Raw genomic sequence first — 19,804 nt, forward strand, 5'->3', positions numbered from 1 at the left:
TTTAATATCGTACCTTACATTGCTTATAGCGTTTGGGTCATCTTAGTAACAAATGTATTGTACGATTGCCTTTTCGAATTAATTTTAATGTATAGTATAAAATCTATTCCGAAATTAAGCGATGCATTGGTCAGTTTAGAGACAGTTTATTTCATTTTTTATGTTCAACTTTCAATTTAACTCGTGACACATTTGTGACGTTAAATATGTTATTTACATTCTTAATCTTACGACATTCTCCGTACACTCGTTGATATAATGTTTTCTTAAAGGTGCACAATATAGGTTAATGTAAAACGAAGTCCTTTATTTTAATGCACTATCATGTTTAACTCATTTGACTTAACTGATTAAAAACTAAAAAAGGCTTGTGATTTGTGTATAGACATAAATATTACTAAGTGTTTTAATTGATGGTGGTCACGAAATCCCAAGTTAAAGAAGCGCCAAAATATCGCTTAAAGTTTTAATCTGTTCACAAAGCAAATGAGTTTAACATGATAATGCATTTAAGCTGCACTCTCACACATTTAACGTTATGACAACTTTTTTATTTTGTGTCTTGGAACGAGCCAATTGATGCGAAAATGCATGGAAGCCAATGACAAAAAATCAAATCGCATATTTTCATATTTAAGATAAAAAAATGCTGTTTTATGCATTTTTCTTAAAACCTTAGTAACGGTTTAAGCCATAAAACATTAATTTTGGAACGGAAATATGAAAACCTACGATCTGATCTTTTGTCAGCAGTCTTTTTTCACTGGTTTGCAGATATTTACGCTAAATTGCTTATTCCCAGACAAAAAAAAGTTGTAAAAATGATAATTTAAATATGTCAGAGTTCAGCTTTAAAGGCACAAAATAGAGGTTGATTCAAACACATATTTTAATTTAATGCATTATCATGTTTCGGTCATTTGACCCTAACGATAAAAACTAAAACAAAAAGGCATATGATTTGTGTACAGATGAAAGATATTAATTTTAATTAATAGCTACGTAGTAATAACATTCCCAGCTTGGCTTATATTTTTAATCTGTTTACAAAGCATATGTTTTCTTTTTCTTTGATCATTAAAGTTGACTGAGTTTAACATGATGATGCATTAAAAATACATTAAACTATAGTGTGCGCCTTTAACGGCGTAGTCTGCTAATCATGAAAGAGTGCAATCAACAATCTGTTTATGAACAGTTCATAGATGTTTGTTCGATAATATTGAATATTAAAGGGTGTTTAATTCAAAAGATGTCTACATTGAGTTTAAAGAATATAATTGAATCATAATATCACTCAACCAATTTCTGATTTGTCTTAAATTACAGTGAATATACTACCGCTAATAAAATCAGTTTAAATGACTTGAATAATGATCTAGCTATTGCATTCATTACAGTCAAACCAAAGACATGACCTTAATTATGACAATTTAATGAAGAATAATGGAACGTCGGTATATTGGACAATGTAAAATATGAGATAGCATACAGGTTAATACAATATAATGCCTTATTGAGAGAAGAACATAAACCTTTCGCAGATTTGTATGATAAAGTTTAGAACATACAATGATGGTCTATTAATACTTTATTTCACAAGATTTTATCAGAAAACAGAATGATATTTAGAATTGAAATTTAACTGCGAAAATGGTGGCTTAAAGACTAACATAATGGATAAATGGAATTCATGTGTACACTTCTAGAGATACGGAACTTATGTTAATGGATGGGGAAATTGGAAATATTTGTAATAACCAAAATCGGTAACTACGAAGTGGCGATGATAATAGTTTGTTCCCGTGTTTAGAGATTTGATTTTGTTTTATATTCAAGGACAGTTTATGTTTTTAGTATTGAAGGAATAAACAATATTAGTGATATCGTGTGTAGAACAAAAAAGTTAAGAGAAAATTCTAAGTCATGTCTAATCTGTAAAGATTTGCGTTTGTTTATATAATAGGAAATCTGTGTTTAATCAAGCATTGGTGAACACTTGTAGTGTGTGAACATCGGAGCCAGACCAATGTGTCAACAGCATTGCAGCTGCTAGTGAATGTAAGTGTAGATCATACTCGGCCTATTCGCTAATTGGACCCATTATAAATCTAGTACAAATCCAGATTCTGTGCCGACGAAAGACGGTGGGCGAAGGCCAGGGGTCCTCCGAAAGCAAACAAGTAAATAACAACGTCATTTTTCCGATCTTCGAAATACCGTGAAGGAAGATCAACACCTTGCGCGGAATCATTGTTCCGCCAAGAACATTCTTGTTGAACCACATCCGGAATCACCATAACACGCAAGCATCGTGGCGCAAAGGAAACGTCCGGCAAAAGCCGGCTGCAAGATATCAATATCGCTGATCGGCAATTGGAACATCCGGAAAACTATAGTAGCTCCCACAAGCGGCCGAACGCGGCTCGAAAGGACGGACGTCCAGTTGAGGGGCAGCTGACGCGCAGGATGTTGCTGGAGGTGAACCTCGTGTCGCGTATGGAGACAACGACTATTGAACAAATACACCGCCTCAAACAGCTCCAGCTAAATAATGTTGACCGACTTCCGGCTATTAACAAGGTAGGTTAAATATAAAATCAGTATTATATCGTGTGTGCAAACATTCGGATAGTGAGATGGTTGTTAAGACGATGTGAGAGGGTATTTAAAATCACGTGAGAAGGTATTTAAAACCACGTGAGAGGGTATTTAAAACCACGTGAGAGGGTATGTAAAACCACGTGAGAGGGTATTTAAACCACGTGAGGGGGTATATAAAACCACGTGAGAGGGTAAATTAAACCACGTGAGAGGGTATTCAAACCACGTGAGAGGGTAAATTAAACCACGTGAGAGGGTATTCAAACCACGTGAGAGGGTAAATTAAACCACGTGAGAGGGTATTTATAACCACGTGAGAGGGTATTTAAAACACGTGAGAGGGTATATAAAACCACGTGAGAGGGTAAATTAAACCACGTGAGAGGGTATTTAAAACCACGTGAGAGGGTATATAAAACCACGTGACGGGGTATATAAAACCAAGTGAGGGGGTATTTATACCACGTGAGAGGGTAAATTAAACCAGGTGAGAGGGTATATAAAACCACGTGAGGGGGTTTATAAAACCAAGTGAGGGGATATTTAAAACCACGTGAGAGGATATTTAAAACCACGCGAGGGGGTATTTAAAACCAAGTCAGATGGTATTTTAACCACGTGAGAGGGTATTGAAAACCACGTGAGGGAGTATTTTAAACCATGTGAGGGGGTATTTAAAACCACGTGAGAGGGTATTTAAAACCACGTGAGAGGGTAAATTAAACCACGTGAGGGGGTATATAAAACCACGTGAGAGGGTAAATTAAACCACGTGAGAGGGTAAATTAAACCACGTGAGGGGGTATATAAAACCACGTGAGAGGGTAAATTAAACCACGTGAGAGGGTATATAAAACCACGTGAGGGGGTATATAAAACCACGTGAGAGGGTATATGAAACCACGTGAGGGGGGTTTTAAAAACACGTGAGGGGATATTTAAAACCACGTAAGAGGGTAAATTAAACCACGTGAGAGGGTATTTAAAACCACGTGAGAGGGTATTAAAAACACGTGAGAGGGTATTTAAAACCACGTGAGGGGGTATTTAAAACCACGTGAGAGGGTATATAAAACCACGTGAGAGGGTTTTTAAAAGCATTTAAGAGGATGTTTAAAACCACGTGAGAGGATATCTAATAACGTGAGAGGATATTTATAACCACGTGAGAGGGTATCTAAGGCACGTGAGATGGTATTTAAACAAACTGAGACGGTATTTAAAACCACGTGAGAGATTATTAAAACACGTGAGAGGGTATTTAAACACGCGAGGGGGTATTTAAACCATGTGAGAGGGTAGTTAAAACCACGTGAGAGAGTATTAAAACAGGTAAGAGGGTATTTATACCACGTGAGAGGGTATGTATACCACATTAGAGGGTATTTAAACCACGTGAGAGGATATTTAAGCCACGTGATAGGGTATTGAAAACCACGTGGAAGGGTATTTGAAGCCACGTGAGAGAGTATTAAAACACGTGAGACGGTATTTTAACCGCGTGAGAGGGTATTTCAACCGCGTGAGAGGGTATTTTAACCGCGTGAGATGGTATTTAAACCGCGTGAGAGGGTATTTAAATCGCGTGAGAGGGTGTTTTAACCACGTGATATGATATTTAAACCATGTGAGAGGGTATTTAAACCATGTGAGAGGGTATTTAAACCATGTGTGAGGGTATTTAAATCACGTGTGAGGGTATTGATCACATCGTCGGGAAATCATGCGTGGAAACCCGATGACCTAGAAAATAGTTTTGTGTGGCCGTAACATGACGTAAATATTTTTAGCATACACGGTGACATACAAATATCATTTTGATGAGTTACTCTATTGAGAAATTCTTATCTTTTGATTACATGCACGCAGATAATATCATGCAGCAACCTTTTTTATCTTATACCCGATTTATATGAAGACATCTACCCTCGGGGGCAAATATGTGTGTTAAACACAAATATCCAATGGGGGGAATAAACCCTAAGGGACATGTTTGCCCTATGTCAGGGGCAATTGTGGTTCATATAAACGGAGAATAAGTGGTACCTGCAATCAAATGTACATTCAGCAATGATATCTATTGATGACCGATTTATGCAAACATTTAAGAGTTTGATGGCGTACATTATGCATGACATTTCTATGTTCATATGACTGACATTTGCCCATGGATAGAATTCGACCTGATTAGATAAACCCACATGGACTAATTTACCCCACCTACAGACACGGGGCAGGTTTGCCTCCGCGGGTAAATATCGTCATATAAAACGTGATCAAATTTGTCATAGAAGTAATGCTTGTAGTATTTTTCAAACAATTTTGTTTTCGTTCTTGGAACAAAAGAAACAAAAACATTTTAGAATTGATAAATTTTCTGCAGGCAAGTTTGTTCTAATTAATGACACAATTATATGATATGAATTAAGTGGTACGGAATGGTATGCCAAGCTGACATTGAAACAGTGCGTCTTACATTTCATGTATTTCGGTGCTTTCACTTTAGGTATGTTTACATTTGAGTGCGAGTGTCTAATGATTAAATGCTTTCCACATAAAAGGACTGATTGAATCATAATAAGATCAATCTTAGGAAAAAGTTATGCAAATTCCATTTTCAAAATAAATGCTTTAAACATATATTTAAAGCTGCACTCTCACATATTTGCCGTTTTGACAACTTTTCTATTGTCTTGGAACGATCCCATTTATGCGAAAATGCACCGAAACAAGTGATATAAGACTGCTGACAAAAAAAACAGATCGCAGATTTTCATATTTAAGTTCAAAAATAAATGTTTTATGCATTTTTCTTAAACCGTTAGTAACGTCTTTAGCCTTAAAACATTAATTTTCGAACGGAAACATGAAAAATCTGCGATCTGATATTTTGTCAGCAGTCGTATATCACTGGTTTGCAGATATTCACGCAAAAATTGGCTCATTCGAAGACAAAAATTAAATAAAAGTTGTCAAAACTGTAAATCTTTAAGCCCAAATTATGTTTATCAAAAAGTCAATATGTAATGTAACCAAACTAGAATGTAGAATGTTTAACTAATTGGGAAATTGAATGACTATAAAGCGCCTATTTTTCACAGACAGTCGTTTATGCACTGGCTGTGTGTTTGTATAGCTTATCATTGATGGCAATGAGTGAAGTGTTTAAGCTAAAAGCAAGTCTTTGTTTCCACTAACATCTCCAAAGAATATGTTAGATAGGTAAGCATAACTTTTTTATCTTTGAGAACCGTATTCTGCACCAAACTGACCAATATCAGGGTATATCACTAATGTAGAACATATCAAATATAAAGCAGTGTTAAAGCTGCACTCTCACAGATTGAACGTTTTGACAACTTTTTTTTATTTTTTCAAATTTTGCGAAAATGCATGTTAACCAGTTATATAAGACTGCTGAGATAAATAAGATAGCAGATTTTTAAATTTAAGTTCAAAAATTTATGTTTTATGCTTTTTTCTTAAACCGTCAGTTCAACGGTTCAAGTCATAAATTTTCGAACGGAAATATGAAAATATGCGATCTGATCTTTTGCCAGGAAACTTTTATCATTGGTTTGCAGATATTTACGTAAAAATTTTCTCTTTCGAATACAAAAAAATATATAAAAAGTTGTAAACAACGGTATATCTGTCAGAGTGCAGCTTTAAAGAGATATTCGTATTCAAAATCAATACATACACATGTATAACAAACATACATTTTGAGTGATAAACCTTGAACTACTTACTGAATAATGCATTATGGTAAATATGAATTATTGATACAATATTGTAATTGTGTATTTAATATCTGAAAACACACAAATAGAAAATGACTGGTGCGTCCTAAAAGACATATAGTGATCAACTATCGTATCATAAGATAAAAATACCGTGATTTCTTTTTTTCTTTCAAATTAAACACGGTATCTTTCATGAGAACCGCTGTTTTCGATATTTATTCATTCTTTTCGGTAAATTAAAACAATTGTTTTAATTGTGGTATATCTTGTTTGGGAGTAAGAATGCATCTTTCTATTTCCATACAACAGACGTGTACTGTTCTTCTGACAGAGTACTCTAATGGAATGTTTTCACATCAACAACTGCACTCACAACCCGAAATATTGTTATGATATAAGAGCAATACAGTGCGTAGTGGCTGCAGTAACTGTTTCGTACTGTGTTGCCAATGTCACTTGCGTGATGAACGTTGTTAAATACAGTCGAACCCCGTTGGCTCGAACTACCAGGGACCGCCAAAAATACCTCGAGCTACGGAAAATTCGAGCCAAGCGGTAATGCTTTAATTCAATATAATGCAATCGGTCCTTTACATTAATTCGAGCCAACAAGGAATTCGAGCCAAGCGAGTTCGAGCCAACGGGGGTCGGCTGTACCCGCACGTTAGTTATTGCACGGTTACCGTTCCGATATAGGAGTAAATGCATTGACAAAAACAAAGAAAAGACTCTCTCATATGACACAAAATACAGGGAATGTACCAATTGTGACCAGTCTTCAGAAAAAAGCTTAGAGATACACACCTACTCCCGACTAAGATTGAACACAATTAATAATATTATTTTAATATTCTAAAACGGATGAATAAATGTCAAAAACAATAGTTCCTATGAAGGATACCGAGTTTAAATTGAAAGAAATGAGCAGAAACACAGTATATCTACCTTATGAGACTAAAGTAGACCACATTAAATTCACCAATCATTAAATATGTTTGCGCTTTCTGCTATTAAATTCAGGGTTACAATCGTTTTATCAGTAGTTCATATTTTCCATAAATGCATTATCAAGTAAGTAGTTTAAGGTTTATCAGGCAAAAAGTTATGTTTGTTATACATGGGTATATATTGATTTTGAATAGGAGTGTCACTTTAATAAATTGGTCTGTCAAAACAATCATGACTCTCTGAGACACGCGAGTCGTTTTACCTCCCACGGGTATGGAACGACTAAAACAATATTGGAGCTCTTTTTATGTTCTTTCCACATGATTGGAACAGCCATTATTGGTATTTGATACACTGGCAGTACCGACTATCTGCCAGAGTGAACTTTCTTAATAACGATTACAAAATAATAAAAGTATGAATAAGATATAACGATTCCGATTAAATATGTATTGAAGTGACAGCCTTAAATGTCATTCTTTCTTTCTTTGTTTATTTTGCCAATGGCTAGAATACCACACGTTCAATTCATTTATACTGCACTGTCTTCAATCTCTACATTTCTATTAATGAATAAAGATAATTGAATGGTTTGTTTGATTTCGCCGGTTCAAATTGAATTTTTCTGATGTGTCAATAATGTCGCCGCTCATTCTTTCATAAAAATGTGGAGAAAAATGACAGTACGATTATGATTGTGAAACACGGTGGAAAAATATCCGTTTAATAGTGATTATTAGGCTCGAAGTGTTTTAAGCAAATACCGCAAAATGCAACTGTTCGATTTCAGTTTTAAGACGCAAAACATTACTCATAAGGATACATAACTTACCATACAACTAGATATAGTGATAATAAATTTAACCAACACTGGTCATTTAACTTAAATATGGAACTAGGCCGATCAAAATCTGACTCTATTGTTATGCATATGCCGGAAGAATGTCAACAATCTTTCCAAGACCTGCTGGCTCAACATGGCTACAGATACTTCATATGCAAAAACCTTGATCTTTGCAAACACTGTGGACTCCCTTTACCGTTTCAGCTATCGCGTGAACAAGGATTCGCAAAGCCATGCGCATTTAAAGAGTACCGGTTCGAACCGCCGTACGTATCCAAGCGGAAGGAGCGGAAACGGAAGAAGCTGCCGCCGATACCTGAACTGATGATGCCGAAGCGCCACAATAGTTTTGACGAGGAGTTAGAGGAGGACTTGGACATAGTGTCGGACATACCAACCCTCCCGTCGCTCTCCATTTCGCCTGCATTTATAACAGAAAAGGTAAGAACATTATGGCCCTGAGAATGCATCAGTTTTAATTGCCAAGAACTGCAGTTCTGTTTCCATTAAATATACATGAAGTCATGTATTGGTTCCCCGTCGGCTGAAAACAGTATCTAAGTCAGTTATACCATATTGTGTACAACACTTAGCTCGCTCGCCCACCTAAGATCATTAAGAGTTTATACAGTATGTTCGAACTATTCCGTAGTGTTCATCATGGTTATTAGAGCAACTTCTCTATTCCAAATTTGAGGCTTTAAGCCTCCTCATTATCGTCGTAATCCCCTCCTCCTCATCCTTATACCCTCCTCAGCATCATCATCGCAATCCCTCCTCCTCATCAGCGTCGTAATCCCCTCGACATCATCATCGTCGTAATCCCCGCCTCATCATCAGCGTCGTAATCCCTCCTCCTCATCAGCGTCGTAATCCCTCCTCCTCATCAGCGTCGTTATCTCCTTCTCATTATCATCTTCCTTATCCCCTCCTCCACATCAGCGTCGTAATCCCATCCTCCTCATCATCGTAGTAATCCCCTCCTCATCAGCGTCGTAATCCCTCCTCCTCATCAGCGTCGTGATCCCCTCCTCCTCATCAGCGTCGTAATGCCCTCGACATCATCAGCGTCGTAATCCCCTCGACATCAGCGTCGTAATCCCTCCTCCTCATCAGCATCGTCATCGCATTCTCCCCATCATCGTAGTAATCCCTCCTCATTAACGTCGTCATCCCTCCTCCTCATCAGCGTCGTAATCCCTCCTGCTCATCAGCGTCGTAATCCTCTCCTCATCAGCGTCGTAATCCCCTGCTCCTCATCAGCTTCGTAATTCCTCCTCCTCATCAGCGTCGTAATCCCCTCCTCATCATCATCGTCTTTATCCCTCCTCATCAGCGTCGTAATCCCAACTCCTCATCAGCGTCGTAATCCCCTCCTCCTCATCAGCGTCGTGATCCCCTCCTCCTCATCAGCGTCGTAATGCCCTCGACATAATCAGCGTCGTAATCCCCTCGACATCATCATCGTCGTAATCCCTACCTCCTCATCAGCGTCGTAATCCCCTCCTCATCATCAGCGTCGTGATCCCCTCCTCCTCATTGACGTCGTAATCCCTCCTCATCATCAGCGTCGTAATCCCCTCCTCCTCATCAGCGCCGGAGTCCCTCCTCATCATCGTCGTAATCCCCTCCTCATCAGCGTTTTTATCCCTTCCTCCTCATCAGCATTGTAATCCCTCCTCCTCATCAGCGTCGTAATCCCTCCTCATCATCACCGTCGTAATCCCTCCTCATCATCAGCGTCGTAATCCCTCCTCCTAATCAGCGTCGTAAATCCTCCTCCTCATCAGCTTCGTAATCCCCTCCTCCTCTTCAGCGTCGTAATCCCTCCTTCTCATCAGCGTCGTAATCCCCTCCTCCTCAGAATCTTCCTAATTCCCTCCTCGTCATCAGCGACGTAATCCCCTCCTCCTCATCAGCGTCGTCATCCCTCCTCCCCATCAGCGTCGTAATCCCTCATCCTCATCAGCGTCGTAATCCCCTCCTCATCAGCGTCGTAATCCCCTCCTCATCAGCGTCGTAATCCCTCCTCATCAGCGTCGTAGTCCCCTCCCCATCATCATCGTCGTAATCCCTCCTCATCAACGTCGTTATCCCCTCCTCATCAGCGTGTTAATCCCTCCTCATCAGCGTCGTAATCCCCTCCTCATCATCATCAGCGTCGTAATCTCCTCCTCCTCATCAGCGTCGTAATCCCTCCTCCTCATCAGCGTCGTAAATCCTCCTCATCATCAGCTTCGTAATCCCCTCCTCCTCTTCAGCGTCGTAATCCCTCCTTCTTATTAGCGTCGTAATCCCCTCCTCCTCAGCATCTTCTTAATCCCCTCCTCGTCATCAGCGACGTAATCCCCTCCTCCTTATCAGCGTCGTAATCCCTCCTCCTCATCAGCGTCGTAATCCCTCCTCATCATCAGCGTCGTAATCCCTCCTCCTAATCAGCGTCGTAAATCCTCCTCCTCATCAGCTTCGTAATCCCCTCCTCCTCTTCAGCGTCGTAATCCCTCCTTCTCATCAGCGTCGTAATCTCCTCCTCCTCCTCAGCATCTTCCTAATCCCCTCCTCGTCATCAGCGACGTAATCCCCTCCTCCTCATCAGCGTCGTCATCCCTCCTCCCCATCAGCGTCGTAATCCCTCATCCTCATCAGCGTCGTAATCCCCTCCTCATCAGCGTCGTAATCCCTCCTCATCAGAGTCGTAGTCCCCTCCTCATCAGCGTCGTAATCCCTCCCTCCCATCAGCGTCGTAATCCCTCCTCTTCATCAGCGTCGTAATCCCCTCCCCACCATCATCGTCGTAATCCCTCCTCATCAACGTCGTTATCCCCTCCTCATCAGCGTGTTAATCCCTCCTCATCAGCGTCGTAATCCCCTCCTCATCATCATCAGCGTCGTAATCTCCTCCTCCTCATCAGCGTCGTAATCCCTCCTCCTCATAAGCGTCGTAAATCCTCCTCATCATCAGCTTCGTAATCCCCGCCACCTCTTCAGCGTCGTAATTCCTCCTTCTTATTAGCGTCGTAATCCCCTCCTCCTCATCATCTTCCTAATCCCCTCCTCGTCATCAGCGACGTAATCCCCTCCTCCTTATCAGCGTCGTAATCCCTCCTCCCCATCAGCTTCGTAATTCCTCCTCCTCATCAGCGTCGTAATCCCTCCTCCTCATTATCTTCCTAATCCCTCCTCCTCATCAGCGTCGTAATACCCTCCTCATCAGCGTCGTAATCCCCTCCTCATCAGCGTCGTAATCCCTCCTCATCAGCGTCGTAATCCCCTCCTCATCAGCGTCGTAATCCCTCCTCCTCATCAGCGTCGTAATTCCTCCTCCTCATCAGCGTCGTAATCCCCTCCTCCTCATCAGCGTCGTAATCCCTCCTCTTCATCAGCGTCGTAATTCCCTCCTTATCATTATCGTCGTAATCCCTCTTCATTAACGTCGTTATCCCCTCCTCATTAGCGTGTTAATCCCTCCTCCTCATCAGCGTCGTAATCCCCTCCTCCTCATCATCAGCGTCGTAATCCCCTCCTCCTCAACAGCGTCGTAATCCCTCCTCCTCGTCAGCGTCGTAATCCCCTTGTCCTCATCATCTTCCTAATCCCCTCCTCCTCATCAGCGTCGTAATCCCTCCTCCTCATCAGCGTCGTTATCTCCTTCTCGTTATCATCTTCTTTATCCACTCCTCCACATCAGCGTCGTAATCCCATCCTCCTCCTCATCATCGTAGTAATCCCCTCCTCATCAGCGTCGTAATCCCTCCTCCATATCAGCGTCGTGATCCCCTCCTCCTCATCAGCGTCGTTATGCCCTCGACATCATCAGCGTCGTAATCCCCTCGACATCAGCGTCGTAATCCCTCCTCCTCATCAGCATCGTCATCCCATCCTCCCCATCATCGTAGTAATCCCTCCTCATTAACGTCGTCATCCCTCCTCCTCATCAGCGTCGTAATCCCTCCTGCTCATCAGCGTCGTAATCCTCTCCTCATCAGCGTCGTTATCCCCTGCTCCTCATCAGCTTCGTAATTCCTCCTCCTCATCAGCGTCGTAATCCCCTCCTCATCATCATCGTCTTTATCCCTCCTCATCAGCGTCGTAATCCCAACTCCTCATCAGCGTCGTAATCCCCTCCTCCTCATCAGCGTCGTGATCCCCTCCTCCTCATCAGCGTCGTAATGCCCTCGACATAATCAGCGTCGTAATCCCCTCGACATCATCATCGTCGTAATCCCCGCCTCCTCATCAGCGTCGTAATCCCCTCCTCATCATCAGCGTCGTGATCCCCTCCTCCTCATTGACGTTGTAATCCCTCCTCATCATCAGCGTCGTAATCCCCTCCTCCTCATCAGCGCCGGAGTCCCTCCTCATCATCGTCGTAATCCCCTCCTCATCAGCGTTGTTATCCCCTCCTCCTCATCAGCATTGTAATCCCTCCTCCTCATCAGCGTCGTAATCCCTCCTCATCATCACCGTCGTAATCCCTCCTCATCATCACCGTCGTAATCCCTCCTCCTAATCAGCGTCGTAAATCCTCCTCCTCATCAGCTTCGTAATCCCCTCCTCCTCTTCAGCGTCGTAATCCCTCCTTCTCATCAGCGTCGTAATCCCCTCCTCCTCAGAATCTTCCTAATTCCCTCCTCGTCATCAGCGACGTAATCCCCTCCTCGTCATCAGCGTCGTCATCCCTCCTCCCCATCAGCGTCGTAATCCCTCATCCTCATCAGCGTCGTAATCCCCTCCTCATCAGCGTCGTAATCCCCTCCTCATCAGCGTCGTAATCCCTCCTCATCAGCGTCGTAGTCCCCTCCTCATCAGCGTCGTAATCCCTCCCTCCCATCAGCGTCGTAATCCCTCCTCTTCATCAGCGTCGTAATCCCCTCCCCATCATCATCGTCGTAATCCCTCCTCATCAAGATCGTTATCCCCTCCTCATCAGCGTGTTAATCCCTCCTCATCAGCGTCGTAATCCCCTCCTCATTATCATCAGCGTCGTAATCTCCTCCTCCTCATCAGCGTCGTAATCCCTCCTCCTCATCAGCGTCGTAAATCCTCATCATCATCAGCTTCGTAATCCCCTCCTCCTCTTCAGCGTCGTAATCCCTCCTTCTTATTAGCGTCGTAATCCCCTCCTCCTCAGCATCTTCCTAATCCCCTCCTCGTCATCAGCGACGTTATCCCCTCCTCCTTATCAGCGTCGTAATCCCTCCTCCTCACCACCGTCGTAATCCCTCCTCATCATCAGCGTCGTAATCCCTCCTCCTAATCAGCGTCGTAAATCCTCCTCCTCATCAGCTTCGTAATCCCCTCCTCCTCTTTAGCGTCGTAATCCCTCCTTCTCATCAGCGTCGTAATCCCCTCCTCCTCAGCATCTTCCTAATCCCCTCCTCGTCATCAGCGACGTAATCCCCTCCTCCTCATCAGCGTCGTCATCCCTCCTCCCCATCAGCGTCGTAATCCCTCATCCTCATCAGCGTCGTAATCCCCTCCTCATCAGCGTCGTAATCCCTCCTCATCAGCGTCGTAGTCCCCTCCTCATCAGCGTTGTAATCCCTCCCTCCCATCAGCGTCGTAATCCCTCCTCTTCATCAGCGTCGTAATCCCCTCCCCACCATCATCGTCGTAATCCCTCCTCATCAACGTCGTTATCCCCTCCTCATCAGCGTGTTAATCCCTCCTCATCAGCGTCGTAATCCCCTCCTCATCATCATCAGCGTCGTAATCTCCTCCTCCTCATCAGCGTCGTAATCCCTCCTCCTCATCAGCGTCGTAAATCCTCCTCATCATCAGCTTCGTAATCCCCTCCTCCTCTTCAGCGTCGTAATCCCTCCTTCTTATTAGCGTCGTAATCCCCTCCTCCTCATCATCTTCCTAATCCCCTCCACGTCATCAGCGACGTAATCCCCTCCTCCTTATCAGCGTCGTAATCCCTCCTCCCCATCAGCTTCGTAATTCCTCCTCCTCATCAGCGTCGTAATCCCTCCTCCTCATTATCTTCCTAATCCCTCCTCCTCATCAGCGTCGTAATACCCTCCTCATTAGCGTCGTAATCCCCTCCTCATCAGCGTCGTAATCCCTCCTCATCAGCGTCGTAATCCTCTCCTCATCAGCGTCGTAATCCCTCCTCCTCATCAGCGTCGTAATTCCTCCTCCTCATCAGCGTCGTAATCCCCTCCTCCTCATCAGCGTCGTAATCCCTCCTCTTCATCAGCGTCGTAATCCCCTCCTTATCATCATCGTCGTAATCCCTCTTCATTAACGTCGTTATCCCCTCCTCATTAGCGTGTTAATCCCTCCTCCTCATCAGCGTCGTAATCCCCTCCTCCTCATCATCAGCGTCGTAATCCCCTCCTCCTCAACAGCGTCGTAATCCCTCCTCCTCGTCAGCGTCGTAATCCCCTTGTCCTCATCATCTTCCTAATCCCCTCCTCCTCATCAGCGTCGTAATCCCTCCTCCTCGTTAGCGTCGTAATCCCCTCCTCATCATCATCAGCGTCGTAATCCCCTCCTCCTCATCAGCGTCGTAATCCCTCCTCCTCATCAGCGTCGTAATCCCCTTGTCCTCATCATCGTCCTAATCCCTTCCTCATCATCAGCGTCGTAATCCCCTCGTCCTCATCATATTCCTAATCCTCTTCTCATCAGCGTCGTACTTCCTTCACCTCATCAGCGTCGTTATTCCTTTCTCCTCACCAGCGTCGTCATCCCTCCTCCTCATCAGCATCGTCATCCCCTCCTCCTCATCAGCGTCGTCATCCCTCCTCCTCATCAGCGTCGTAATCCCTTCTCCTCATCAGCGTCGTAATCCTCTCCTCATCAGCGTCGTAATCCCCTCCTCATCATCAGCGTAGTTATCCCCTCCTCCTCATCAGTATTGTAATCCCTCCTCCTCATCAGCGTCGTAATTCCTCCTCCGCATCAGCGTCGTAATCCCCTCGTCCTCATCATCTTCCTAATCCCCTCCTTATCAGCGTCGTAATCCCCTCCTCCTCATCATATTCCTAATCCTCTTCTCATCAGCGTCGTACTTCCTTCACCTCATCAGCGTCGATATTCCTTTCTCCTCACCAGCGTCGTCATCCCTCCTCCTCATCAGCATCGTCATCCCCTCCTCCTCATCAGCGTCGTCATCCCTCCTCCTCATCAGCGTCGTAGTCTCTCCTCATCATCGTCGTTATCCCCTCCTCATCAGCGTTGTTATCCCCTCCTCCTCATCAGTATTGTAATCCCTCCTCCTCATCAGCGTCGTAATTCCTCCTCCGCATCAGCGTCGTAATCCCCTCGTCCTCATCATCTTCCTAATCCCCTCCTTATCAGCGTCGTAATCCCCTCGTCCTCATCATATTCCTAATCCTCTTCTCATCAGCGTCGTACTTCCTTCACCTCATCAGCGTCGTTATTCCTTTCTCCTCACCAGCGTCGTCATCCCTCCTCCTCATCAGCATCGTCATCCCCTCCTCCTCATCAGCGTCGTCATCCCTCCTCCTCATCAGCGTCGTAATCCCTTATCCTCATCAGCGTCGTAATCCTCTCCTCATCAGCGTCGTAATCCCCTCCTCATCATCAGCGTAGTTATCCCCTCCACCTCATCAGCGTCGTAATTCCTCCTCCTCATCAGCGTCGTAATCCCCTCGTCCTCATCATCTTCCTAATCCCCTCCTTATCAGCGTCGTAATCCTTTCTCATCATTAACGTCCTAATCCCTCCTCCTCATCAACGTCGTAACCCCCTCCTCCTCATCAGCGTCGTAGTCTCTCCTCATCATCGTCGTTATCCCCTCCTCATCAGCGTTGTTATCCCCTCCTCCTCATCAGTATTGTAATCCCTCCTCCTCATCAGCGTCGTAATCCCTCCTCCTCATCACCGTCTTAATCCCTCCTCCTCATCAGTGTCGTAATCTCTCCTCCTCATCAGCGTCGTAAATCCTCCTCCTCATCAGCTTAGTAATCCCCTCCTCCTCTTCGGCGTCGTAATCCCTCCTTCTCATCAGCGTCGTAATCCCCTCCTCCTCAGCATCTTCCTAATCCCCTCCTCGTCATCAGCGACGTAATCCCCTCCTCCTCATCAGCGTCGTAATCCCTCCTCCTCACCAGCGTCGTAATCCCTCCTTCTCATCAGCGTCGTAATCCCTCTTCCTCATTATCTTCCTAATCCCCTCATCCTCATTAGCGTCATAATCCCCTTCTCCTCATCAGCGTCGTAATCCCCTCCTCATCATCATCGTTGTATTCATATATCATATTCCTAATCTTCCTTCTCATCATCATAATTCTAATCCTCGTCGTCGTCATCACCACCATCATCAGCAGGAGCAGCAGCATCAGCAGCAGCATCCTTTTCGTCGTCATCGTCATCACAACACAACTGTGTATTTTTTCTGATTTTGCTTTTCAACTACATACACAGGTCGATGAGCGGTCGCTGTCTGTTGAGGCTGCGACAAAGAGCCCTCACAATCATATGTTCAATACGCGCGAGTTCACCTTTCCGGAGTCACACGGCGCCTACCGGAAACGGCCACAGCATTCTTTACTGCAACCCATCGTTCCGGCACTGACGCCTCGAGACATTCCTCTTCAGGCGAAGATAGAGAAACTCGCAAAACAGAAACGGCGGGAGCGGGTTCGCCATTTTGTATTAGTGTATTAGTATCTGACTCACCATTTGCTCCAATTAAAAACATTAGTCTAATATAAACGATGCGATAGGCACCTCCGTGGAATCAAGACAAGTACACGGTCACCTAAACCGCTATATATATTGTTAAACTTCATCACTAATGTTAATCGTCAGTACGTATTCGGAGCTCCTCGGTCATTTCTATCGAAAACAACCTCAGATGTATATGGACGGTTTACATACTCAGAAATCGGTATTTTTAAGTCCGCTGCAAGTAGATCGCGTAGTAATTTATTTTAGCAGTTAAACCATATTCCATTACTCTTGGGAATCTTAATTATGTTTGCAATAATACACTTCACTGACAATCAATTTAAACTTAAATCTAAGATTAATAAATACAAGCTAAAACACTACATTTAATTAATGATATAATTCAATAAGTTTCCGGACTACTTCTACTGATGTACCGGCATACATCAGAGGTGGTTTTCGATAAAAATGGCCGAGGAGTTCCGAATGCGTCATGACGATTTGATTTCCTATCAGTAATAACATTTCGTATCGGAGAAAACATTCAAAATGGTATACGTTATATGTTATTATACGATATATCTTACTATATTTGCACATATATATATATTTTCAGGCTAAACGGTTGATTGAACGTCGCTACGAGAGAAAACATCAAAATTTAGCGGAAATGCAATCCCCTACTGCGTATATGGCCTTCCGGCCAAGAAGAGAACCGGAAGTGACGTCATCGTTCCACTTAAAAGAACACAAACAAACACCTTTCAAACAAATGGTGCCAAAAACTGAAGAGGCCCCCAGTGAAAAGCCTCGTTTTCACCCACGACTTTACAACCGTATAGTTGACGGCATTTACACGTACACGAAGGGATTACATGACTCCCCGCGGCAAGCGGAACATCCGGGGCCGTATGAGCGCCTCATGGTCACACCGGTCACCGCTAAGGAAGAAGTGAAGGAAGAGGCACAAAGACAGATATATCTCCCGCCAATTGTCTCTGATTAAACAAATAGATCTGACAACAAATATTGAAATATAATGTGATAAAATTCCTTGTACGGTACATGTTCACCAATACTTTGTCGTTTCCTCGCGGCATTTAATCATGATAATGTTCCACCAAGATGTCCTTTAGGCCACACCAAATTGATGATTTATCTTATACCTTATTTAATTTTTAGAAAGAGGAAAAAAAGAAATATTTTTAACGACCGCTCCGTTAGCTGGAAAAGAAAAAAAAAACACGAAATCTTTCAACCAATTTACTTACATTAAAACATTAAATTGGTGCGGCCTTCGACGTTCTTAAAGGAGTAAGCCTCAGAGGATTGCGACAATCTTGATTCAAGGTTTCAATATAGCAGAAAAGGGACGTGTTAGACTATTACCTATGTTTGTGTTGTCTAGTCGGATAGTACAGAAAGCAGAACATGAAGTCGAATAAAACCTTAAATTAGTCGGGAAATAAGTCTTTATCACTTTCTTAGGCGTTATACCTATTGCATTTTGTTCTTTGTTTTTGTTAGAATAACAATTCAATTTGTTTATTCGTAAATACGATGATCCTTTGATGAGTCTTTGTAAAAAGTTATCTTGTTTGCCGTAGTACGTTGTTGTTGTTGATTATGTTTGCATTTCTGAAGAAAATGAAATAAAATGCATTTAACAACTTTATGTCCTTATCATACAATTCATACACTCATACACTAGCGGTCTTAGTGTGCGGGGGAGGGAAGATGTTTCATGTGCTTTTATTATGTCACTATCGGAGTAAATAAAATACAACATACACCGAAATGCACCATTTCACAGATGAAATTACAACATTTTTGAAGGGAAGAAGATCCTTCCAACATTTCCACTACATATATTTCGGTTCTGAAAAGGTGCCTTATGTCCGCAATCCCAAGTTGTGCCATCTCAAACACCAAATCCTCAATCCTCCACTGACAGGTTTTTATATATTCTTCTAAAATGAAACTATCCGCTAGTTTATTGTCCATATAATAATGTTTAGATGGACTCGCTCATGTTTGGGCACCATTTTTCCGATTATGCATGTCAAAACACTGATCTCATACTATGGACCCATAACTATACATTAACGGAATAAGCTAAACGGTTACTGAGTTCGATCAGTAGCACTGAACTAAGAAAGACAAGCCAGCTCCTAACATAACTCCAGATATGTTCAAGTTATTTCCCTTAGACTTCGCGTTATTGGTCGAGATAGACGACACCATCGGTGTGTACACATGATTTAACAAAAGGTTCAGCAGCTGCGTATCCAAAACGAGGCTGCCTAAATTGTGATCGAGGTTATGTTGCACTATATACAATCACAGGTGCTTGAAACAAACTTTTTTTAATGTTCTATATGGGCTATAAACTATTTCTTAATATACATATATAGGCCGATTTTGTAAAATATTTGATTATGTGACTAGCGCCTGTGTATACAATTGTGCGGCACCACTAAACTTATAACGTAGCGAGATCTCCAACCTCCAAGACAAAATTACAATGAGGAAAACTATGATTACTTTAGAAATATTCCAACTTAGGGACTAGTTCATAAATTGTAGAATAATGATTTCAATAGTTTCCACGTTGCATGATAAAATATGAACTTTAGTTTGTTTTAAAAAACTTTACACTTTAATTGATAATGAAACTTTAAATCATAATAGCCCTGCTTATCATTTTGAAAATTTTGATTTTAAATACCAACACAATTATAACAACTCGGCCATCTCCGAGATAGATACCGGCCGAGGTGTTCCGATTGATACCAAATAGATGAAGATTACACGGTACTATTAAAATATCCTTTATGTTTGTAAACCTCCTACGCAGTAATCTCCCTTGGTGACAGCAAAAATGCCGAATTTTGAAAAATTAACCGTGAGCTTAATTGTTTGTTTTGAAAATGTCATTCGAAAGAATGAACTCCAGATAATTCCCCTTTGATGTATAGTATTTTTCCCCGTTCTATATACTCATATGAGTGAAATGTGT

At 42.6% G+C, this 19,804-nt stretch overlaps 1 protein-coding gene across 1 annotated transcript; it reads left to right on the plus strand.

Annotated features, from left to right (window-relative positions):
* Positions 1-1,533: 1,533 nt before the first annotated feature.
* Positions 1,534-18,447, plus strand: LOC128235046 (uncharacterized). Its single transcript, XM_052949749.1, has 4 exons — positions 1,534-2,583; positions 8,347-8,583; positions 16,540-16,755; positions 17,402-18,447. Exons 1-4 carry the CDS (start codon positions 2,470-2,472, stop codon positions 17,789-17,791), a joined length of 957 nt encoding a protein of 318 aa, XP_052805709.1. The 5' UTR covers positions 1,534-2,469; the 3' UTR covers positions 17,792-18,447.
* Positions 18,448-19,804: the final 1,357 nt, after the last annotated feature.

This window comes from Mya arenaria, chromosome 5 (assembly GCF_026914265.1).
Source record: "Mya arenaria isolate MELC-2E11 chromosome 5, ASM2691426v1".
In the NCBI taxonomy this organism is placed as follows: Eukaryota; Metazoa; Mollusca; class Bivalvia; order Myida; family Myidae; genus Mya; species Mya arenaria.

What these genes read in the sequence shown, in the direction of transcription:
- LOC128235046 (XM_052949749.1), top strand. Translation starts at nt 2,470, where the DNA reads ATGTTGCTGGAGGTGAACCTCGTGTCGCGTATGGAGACAACGACTATT. An exon ending in CTGCATTTATAACAGAAAAG is followed by an intron (nt 8,584 to 16,539) that starts GTAAGAACATTA and finishes CTACATACACAG; the next exon opens with GTCGATGAGCGGTCGCTGTC. An exon ending in AACAGAAACGGCGGGAGCGG is followed by an intron (nt 16,756 to 17,401) that starts GTTCGCCATTTT and finishes ATATATTTTCAG; the next exon opens with GCTAAACGGTTGATTGAACG.